The 9,806-nt window shown below is 37.7% G+C and overlaps 1 protein-coding gene across 1 annotated transcript; it reads left to right on the top strand.

Annotated features, from left to right (window-relative positions):
- Positions 1 to 3,535: 3,535 nt before the first annotated feature.
- LOC122702847 (olfactory receptor 1030-like) lies at positions 3,536 to 4,492 on the top strand. Its single transcript, XM_043916734.1, has one exon. The coding sequence runs from the start codon at positions 3,536 to 3,538 to the stop codon at positions 4,490 to 4,492; it is 957 nt and encodes a 318-aa protein (XP_043772669.1).
- The last annotated feature ends 5,314 nt before the right edge of the window (positions 4,493 to 9,806 follow it).

The following is a 9,806-nucleotide window of genomic DNA, read 5'->3' as shown; positions in this document are numbered from 1 at the left end:
GTGCTCTGGAAAGAGTACTCCTGTTATTCACATAAATTCTGAATCTCTAATTATTGTATTTTCCCCCCAAAGACCAAAGCTATAGATTTAAACCCTGCAAATTATTTCTTTGACAAATTAACAGAAAATGTTGGATCTAATCCATCTCCATAATTTGGGTGTAACACATACATTCCAGAAAATTTCTGAGATATGCTACCTTGCAGTTTTCCAGGGTACTCACACTTCTTAGCCTGTTATGGGGACTTTCAGTTTATTTGACTGTTTGCCAATAAAATAAAAACATTTTATTTAAAATGTTTTCTTTTGTACTATAAAAAATTCATCCTTGAAAATATGGGTATGGGTTTATTTGATTTCTCTTGAAAGCCTTTTGTCTCTGCATTTTCACTCTATCTGAAAGTACCCTTTACCCTTGTCCTTGTAGAAAATGCTTAGTTTTCCTTCAAGGTCTTGTTAAATGTCATTATTCTTTGATCCATATACTGTTTCTAGAACATGATGAATTACTCCATTCAAATCTTTATTATTGAACTAATCAATTCTAATGTTATTTTTCTCTTCATTTATCTCCTTTACCGTGAAGACAACAAACAGATCTTTTGAGGCAAGCACTGTTAACCATTCACCTTTATTTCCTTGCAAAGTGACTCGCATACATGTAGGGTTAACTGCTGTTTGTGTACAAAGATTGCCTTATTATAATGACTAACTCATATGCCATCATGGAAGTATCACAGAATTAAAGTAGCTAATTTCTGAGGGTACTTCAGTCAACCTCTAGCAATATATTGTTATCTGCATTTCAATAGATCAAGCACACAGATTTCTTTTGTTATGCTCTGTTTAAGAATAGGTTTAAAATTCAGATTATTTGCCAATACTGTATATTGTAAGTTTTATATAGAAAACAATAAATTCTAATATCTTTTAAAATTTGGAAGCTCTTAAGATCTTAGCTCGTAAGACTTCCCTGGTGGTTCAGACAGTAAAGCATCTGCCTACAATGCGGGAAACCTGGGTTCAATCCCTGGGTTGGAAAGATCCTCTGGAGAAGGAAATGGCAACCCACTCCAGTACTCTTGCCTGGAAAATCCCATGGATAGAGGAGCATGGTAGGCTACAGTCCATGGGGTCGCAAAGATTCAGACATGATTGAGCGACTTCACTTCACTTCACTTAAGATCTTAGAGGGTTCAGATGATAAATAATCTGTCTGCAATGTGGGAGACTCAGGTTCAATCTCTGAGTCAGAAATACCCTCTGGAGTAGGGAATGGCAACACTCCACTATTCTTGCCCAGAGAATTCCATGGCAGAGGAGGATGGTGGGCTACAGCCCTTGAGGTTGCAAAGAGTGACACAACTGAGAGACTAATGCACACACACACACACACACACACACACACACGATCTTAGAACACACAACTTGGAATGACCAGTTAAAATTAGACCATCCTGAGCGGCTGCTGACCATTTATCTTGGGAACCACCACCTAGTTCACTTAAGTTCATTCTTATAATCACTCTGACTGGCTTCCCAGGTGGCACAAGGGGTAAAGAACCCACCTGCCAATGCAGGAAATTTAACAGACACAGGTTCCGTCCTTGGGTCAGGAAGATCCCCTGGAGGAGGGCGTGGCAACACACTCCGGTATTCTGAACTGGAATATTCCATGACAGAGGAGCCTGCTGGGCTGTAGTCCAGGGGGTCTGACCCACAAAGAGTCAGATATGACTAAAGTGAGTTGGCACACAGGCACATACTCACCCTTATTATCTAAATGGCTCCCACAGGAATTTCAGTTTTTGCTTCTTATCTTATGTAGTATATAGCTTATTAAAAATGTATGACAACATTGAGAATCCACAATCAAAATATATTGAATCTGTAATGAGAAGTCTGGAACAAGAATTCCTCATTTTGTTCTTTCATTATCATCTATTTTGTCTGAACATAATCTTTTCCTGAAAGTATAATCCTTTCATTATAATTAGTATCATGTAAACTCTGCATTAAGAATGATTCTGTCTCTGTTGATTAGTTTTTTTTTGTTGTTGCTTTTTAACTTCTGGACATTGTAAGTCTGTAAAGAAGATAGTTGAACTATTTATTATACAAATTGACCTATATTGAAATGATTGAATTATATGCTACTAGGAAGGTTAGAGTCAAATTTCTGTTCCACTAATAGCACAAAGTTACCAAATTTTGTGTGCTATAAACTCCTTACGTGCTATCTTGAGTAAATGAAAAATGAATGAATAAATGGGTAAGCAAACAAAACTATGATCTAAGTTTTTGCCACTTCTCTTTTCCCCATCCAAGTCTCTCTTGTTTTATTCATGTAAACTCTTCTGAAAGAAAAACTCTCCCTCTAATTCACACAGGACTTTGTTATTTCCAAATCTGGAGTCTTTGCCTTTGGTCTGTTCACATAGGAATGCTACATCCTCCTGTACTGAAGGGATATACTAGTAAAATGGGACATCCCCGGTGGCTGAGACTGTAAGGACTCTGGCTGCAATGTGGAAGACTCAGGTTTGATTCCTGGGTTTGGAAGATCCCCCGGAGAGGAGAATGACTACTCAGACTAGTATGCTTGCCTGGAGAATTCCATGAACAGAGGAGGCTGGCAGACTGTAGTTCATGGGTTAGCAAAGAGTTAGAGATGAGAGATCAGTAAAGTAGGCCTCAGTAATTTTTCTTCAAATTCCTATTGTGCGGGACTCTCTAATGCTCAGTGGTAAAGAATCCACTGACCAATGCAAGAGTCACAGTTTCAATCCCTGGAACAGAAATATCCTCTTAAGAAGGAAATGGCAGCCCACTCCAGTATTCTTGCCTGGGAAATGCTATGGACAGAGAAGCCTGGTAGGCTATAGCCCGTGGGGTCACAGAAGAGTTGAGCATGACTTAGCAGCTAAACAACAACAACAGTACAGTAAGTGGGAATACAATTCTCAAAGTTTGAATTTCTAAGTATGCACATACTGGAAGCTTCCATGGTGGTCCAGGGGTTAAGACTCTGTGCTTCCACTGCAGGGGGCACAGGCCAGGTCCCTGACCCCTGGTCAGGTAACTAAGATCCTGCATGTGGCATGACTAATAAACAAATAAATATGCACATACTGTTAAAGACTGCAAAAGTGTTTCCAAACATGTTCACCATTTTGTCCAGAACCATCCCTGGGAGCAATGATGAATCCACAATTTTATAGCAATCTGTAAGTAACGGTGGTTGAAGCCATTTTAAGATAAACTTTGGGTCATAATTCCCGAGTTCCAAAATAAGGTGGAGACACAGGAGCCATTCTGTTTGGGAATCATCTGCACATTGTACACCCAGCTATTAGGGGTTATGACCTTATTCGAAGTCTTACCTCCTACAGTCTTAGACTATGTCTGATAATAGCTATGTGTGAGGATGACTGAGGGTAGAAGAACAAGAGAGAAAGGGAATATAAGAAAGAGAGAGGAGAAATGTATGATGGACTTCTCACTCACTTCTTATTTTAATCTATCTAAGTGAACAATGCTGGCACCTAAGAAAATGGGCAGAGGAAATTCCACCTTGGTGAATGAATTTGTCCTCTTGGGATTAACAAATAGTCCAGATCTTCAGCCCATCCTCTTTGTGCTGTTCCTGGGGATCTATCTGATCACCGTGGGAGGGAACCTTGGGATGTTGCTATTGATCAGGATAGATTCACGCCTCCACACCCCTATGTACTTTTTTCTTGCCAGTTTGTCCTGCTTGGATTTGTGCTATTCCACTAACGTGACTCCCAAGATGTTGGTGAACTTCTTATCAGAGAAAAAAAACATTTCCTACACTGCTTGTTTAATCCAGTGTTATTTTTTCATTGCCATGGTGATTACTGAATATTACATGCTAGCTGTGATGGCTTATGACAGGTACATGGCCACCTGTAATCCTTTGATTTATAGCAGCAAGATGTCCAAAGGGGTATGCATTTGCCTGATTGCTGGTTCATATACCTACGGGTTCCTTAGTGGCCTGATGGAAACCATGTGGACATACCGCTTGACCTTCTGTGGCTCCAATGTCATTAATCACTTCTATTGCGCTGACCCACCCCTCATTCGACTCTCCTGCTCTGACACTTACATTAAGGAGACATCCATGTTTGTGGTGGCCGGATTTAACCTCTCCAACTCTCTTCTCATAATCCTCATCTCCTACATCTTCATTCTCACTGCCATCCTGAGGATGCACTCTGCTGAAGGCAGGCACAAAGCTTTTTCCACCTGTGGGTCCCATCTGGCGGCAGTGACTGTGTTTTATGGGACCTTATTCTGTATGTATGTTACACCTCCCACAGACCAGTCAGTGGAGCAGTCCAAAATCATTGCTGTTTTCTACACTTTTGTAAGCCCTATGTTGAACCCCATCATTTATAGTTTGAGGAACAAGGATGTGAAACAAGCCTTTCAGAAACTGATCAGAAGAAAGGTACTTTTGAACTAAAATTGCAGTGTCTTTTTCTTTACATATTAAATAAAAGTTATATTTATGGGAACTGGATCCAAGTTTTAGTGCATTCCTGAAATGTCAATTTTAAATCCATGATTAAAAGCTATAAGCTATGACAGACTAGTTAAAGACTCAGCTTATAATTTCACATGTGACACATGAGTGCATTGTGTGTAAAGTGAGTGAAGTCATTCATTCATGTCTGACTGTTCGTGACCCCATGGATTGTAGCCCACCAGGCTTCTCCATCCATGGGATTTTTGAGGCAAGAATACTGGAGTGGGTTGCCATTTCCTTCTTCAGGGGATCTTCCTGACCCAGAGATTGAACCCGGGTCTCCCACATTGCAGGCAGACTCTTGAGAGTCTGAGCCACCAGGGAATCGTGTCAAAGGCTGGGCATTATGTTTGTAGGTATTTCACTTTTACGTTTATATCTGAATATATATACATTAATTTTATACTAAAAAGTTATACATTCTCAATAAAACATTTAATATCTAAAAGAATATAAAGTAAAAGATTCCCTTCTCTTTGCCCCACTCTGATCTTCCATTCTCACTTCTTAAATTTACCATTATTAATAAGTCTTTATATCTCCAGAATATTTGTCTATATCCACAAATCAATGTATGGCATGGCCATGTATAAAAAAACCGCCAATAACACATGTTGACTATGGTGAGCTAAGTTTTAGTAGTTTATAATTTTGTGGTACTTACCATTCAGGTGCTTTGAACACATGGTTGAGAAAATGTGATCACAATTGCTGATAAGACTTGCTGTTAACTTGGGGAGACAATGCATGATGGCACCCTCTTGTCCATGACTGACATCCATTTATTTCTCTCCACCTGTGACAGTCATTTTCAAAAAGACATTTTCCTCCTTAGGCCATAATGGGAAGTAAAAATTTCCAAACAATTTATTTTTATGTATTAACTCCTGAAACAAAGAATGGTTCATACAAAGATTGATGGTTTGCCTCTGGAGGAATTGTACCATCTCTAGAGTTTATCAACGTCATTCCAGCCGCCTACGATTTTCACACTTTCTCTCCTCTCTAGTCTATTTCCTCCCCTCTCTAATCTACTTTTTCAGGATGTGGCAGATATTTTCTGTCGATGCCATAGTTCAAGCTTTACCCACGATTGTCCTTTGTCACAACCAATTCTTATATATCCAAGTTGACAATTAATTATGATGACTTACCATAGTATTTTAAGGTTAAAGATGCAAATATTAATACTAGTTGAAGTTCCATACCCCAGGCAAAGTTGATGAATGTTTAGTGGGTATCTACAATGAGCCAAGAACTGCTTCGTGTACCAGTGAAACTGCAAGAAACACTAGTGTTGCACAATTTTATGAAACCATAAAGATACAAGTCAAAAAAATTTTGCTAAGTGTTATAATAAAGAAATAATAAACAAAGAAAATGAAAGGACGATGCTATAGAGGAAATAATCCATTTATTCTAAGTAAATTGCAGTGAGTCTTATAATTGCACAAAACAGGAACTTGTTAATCTTTTGTACACATGTCAAAATGTACCCATAAGTCCCAGTTCAGTATTATGTCACACCAGGCAGGGTCTGAACAAAATCAGTGTCGGATGTTACTTTCAAAGGAAAAGGATGACACAAATTTTATTACCCCTCAACTGACACCTTTTTTTCTGAATTGTATTTCAAAGCATCCTTTTCACTTTAGACCTTATTTTTGCTCAATATTTCTTGCAGAGTAATGTTTTTATAGTCATTAGTTCCATGCTATCCTGTACAATTATTTAAATCTTTTCATTACTAGATATTGCTTTGAAATAACTTTAATTTGAAGTTAGATTGCCTATAAATTCTGTTCAAACATGCATGCAAATAAATAACTATTCTTTTAACTTTTAACATTCAATTTCAATTTATAGCTTGTAGAATTCTACTTAAATATCTAGAGATCTATTGTTTTTAAGCATGCAAACAATTTCAGTTGTGTAAAACTAGTCCTTTTATTATTTCAAGTGTTGTGATTGAAGGATCCATGTCTCTACCTTTACAATCTAGCCAGGCTTGACACTAAATAAAGACTCAGTAATGATTGCAACATTAAAAAATGCCCATTTTGAAAGTGAACAAAATATATGTCTCCATTTTTACATACATAAGAAAGTTTTTGAAAGGACCGAGTGACTCTGAGGAAACATTTTTAAGCCAACAGTACTGTTCAGAAATTCAGGTGACCCACATTACCATTGATGTTTATAACACTAGCAATATGGTGCTCTTATTTATGCCCTTATTCACACAAGTTTAAGACATAAGAGGATTTCACCCACTACTTTCATGAATTGTTGTTGTGCTATCTAATCATCTCATCCTCTGCCACCCTCTTCTCCTTCTGCTACACCATGGACTGCAGCACGCCAGGCTTCCCTGTCCTTTACCATCTTCCAGAGCTTGCTCAAACTCAAGCCATCCGACCATCTCATCCTCTATCGGCCCCTTCTGCTGCCTTCAGTTTTTCCCAGCATCAGGGTCTTTTCCAAAGAGTCTGCTCTTTGCATCAGGTGGCCAAATTTTTGGAGCTTCAGCTTCAGCATCAGTCCTTCCAATGAATATTCAGGACTGATTTCCTTTAGGGTGCACTGGTTTGATCTCCTTGCTATTCAAGGAGCTCTCAAGAATCTCCTCCAGCACCACAATTCAAAAGCATCAATTCTTTGACATGCAGCCTTCTCTATGATCCAACTCTCACATCCATACACGACTAGTGGAAAAGCCATAGCTTTGACTACATGAACCTTCATCAGAAAAGTGATGTCTTTGCTTTTTAATATACTGTTTAGATTGGCCATAGCTTTCCTTCCAAGGAGCAAGTATCTTTTAATTTCATGGATGCAGTCACCATCTACAGTGATTTTGGATCCCAAAAATATAAAGTCTGTCACTTATTTTCAGATTCTATTTGCCATAAGAGAGAGGACTGTATGCTGTGATTTTAGTTCTCTGAATGTTGAGATTCAAGCCAGCTTTTATTTTTTTTTTTAATTTTAATTGGAGGCTAAGTACTTCACAATATTGTGGTGGCTTTTGCCATACATTGACATGAATCCTCCATGGGTGTACATGTGTTTCCCATCCTGAACCCCCCTCGCACCTCCCTCCCCATCCCATCCCTCTGGGTCATCCCAGTGCACCAGCCCTGAGCACCCTGTCTCATGCATCGGACCTGGACTGGCGATCTATTTCACATATGGTAATATACATGTTTAAATGCTATTCTCTCAGATCAAGCCAGCTTTTTCACTCTTCTCTTTCACCCTCATCAAGAGGCTCTTTAGTTCCTCTTCACTTTCTGCCACTAGAGTGGTATTATCTGCATATCTGATTCACTTTCCTAAGGAGCAATAACTATGGTAACATAGCTATATTTTCCTTCCCACCTATCAGAAAGATCAGTAGCTGTAACTGATAGTTTTCTTTAGTGAAAACCAGTCCTGGTGCATTTAAACAAATAGTTGAATATTCCAGGGAACAATAATGCTATAAGTCGAATATTTTTATTCATACATATTTTCTTTGGAGTAGTGGATATCTGAAGAATATTTAGACTTTCACACTCACACATGTACACATGGAGGAGAGAGAAAGAAATAATCATACTTTTCAAAGATCAGGCACTGTTTCAATATTGGCTTGGCCAAAATGTTCGTTCGAGTTCTTCCATCAGATGTGGCAGAAAACCTGAACGAATCTTTCTGGCCAACTTAATATCTGTTGTTTCACTTAATGTTATCACCAATATATTATTTCAGTATTATAGTCCCTGTTTTAAAGATGAGCGTACAGAGATGACAGATTACTCACATAAAATCGCGTAACTTAGAAGACTATTTCAAATATGTTTGACTTCCAAGTTTATTGCTTTTTTTTTTTAATCAACTAAACCATCCTTTTTTCACTATAGTTTGTTGAAGACAAAAACCACGCAATGAATAAAGCTATCATTTTCGGTCTTCCAATAATGTTATTGATCAGGTATTTAACAGTTGCTGGACACTGAATCATATAGTCCACTATGAGAAGACATTCTATTTTATTATCTTTAACAAATTCAACATATTTAATAAAGTAAGATTGATAATCAGATCCTGACTCCATCATTTGTCAACTAAATTAACAATTAAAAGCATGAACTCTGGAATCAGATTCACTGAGTGGGTTCCTCAAACTCTCCCTGCCCCAGTTTTCCCATCTGTGAGGTTAATACAGTGCTTTGTCAGAGGGAAGCTGTGTAGAGGAAATGGAGTAATACCTAAAATATTTAGTACAGGGTTTGTTACATAATTTGCACTCCCTCAATAAAATTAACTCATTTTTTATTATTAAATAGAAAATTGCTCACTTGTTTGAAACCCTTTCTTCTAATAGCTTTCTTTATTTTTCCATTATTGCATTTATTACTGTTTAGATATAATACCCTTACAATTTTAGTTATTTAAATAAAACTTATGTTTCCTGTGACACTATAAACTGTTTTTAAAAAAGTAAAAAGTGAACTCCTTCAGTTGCGTCCGACTCTTTGCAACCCCATGGACTGTAAGCTGCCAGGCTCCTCTGTTCATGGGATATTCCAGGCAAGAATAATAGAGTGGGTTGCCATTTCCTTCTCCAAGGGATCTTCCCAACCCAGGGATCAAACCTGGGTCTCCTGCATTGCAGGCAGACTTCTTACTATCTGAGCCACCTAGAAATCCTTTTTAAGTAAGTGCCGTAAGGTCAGATATAATGTTTGAAAGCAATTATTTCTCCATTACTTAGCCTGGTACATAGTCAGGGTTTCCTAAAACATAGGTATGTGATAGATAGAATATAGATAGAAGTATAGAGAACTCTTACAAAGTGGGAACTACAATTAAAATCTTATGATGTGAAAAGAATTAGACATCATGTTAACATATTGATGGTATCATAAGTGTGTATAATTTATTCATGTGTAATAAATCTGTTTTTATTTTCTTAGAAAATTTCATCTGGAAATGTTCAGAATAAATCAGACAAGAAAGAAGGATTTTAACCTCCTGAAATTGATCAGTTGTTCAATTTTGCAACTTTGCTTCTTCATCTTATTCCTATTTTCCTGTATTCTCTTTCTTGTTGAAAACTTAGACCTCACTTTGAGATTAACACCCTCAACAGCCTGTCACTTTGCCAATCTGCCAATCTCGCACTTTCTGGTTAACATTTTGTTTAAAAAGGTCATTTCCTTGTCCAACTTATTTGAAGAGTATAATGTGATTACACCCCTGGTAA

The sequence above is a fragment of the Cervus elaphus genome, chromosome 1 (genome assembly GCF_910594005.1).
Source record: "Cervus elaphus chromosome 1, mCerEla1.1, whole genome shotgun sequence".
Taxonomy (NCBI): Eukaryota; Metazoa; Chordata; class Mammalia; order Artiodactyla; family Cervidae; genus Cervus; species Cervus elaphus.
Note: the sequence above shows the minus strand (reverse complement) of the source record. Positions and strands in the feature narration are given on the sequence as shown.

Bases quoted from the DNA above. Each gene is read 5' to 3' on its own strand.
- LOC122702847 (XM_043916734.1), top strand. From the start codon at position 3,536: ATGCTGGCACCTAAGAAAATGGGCAGAGGAAATTCCACCTTGGTGAAT.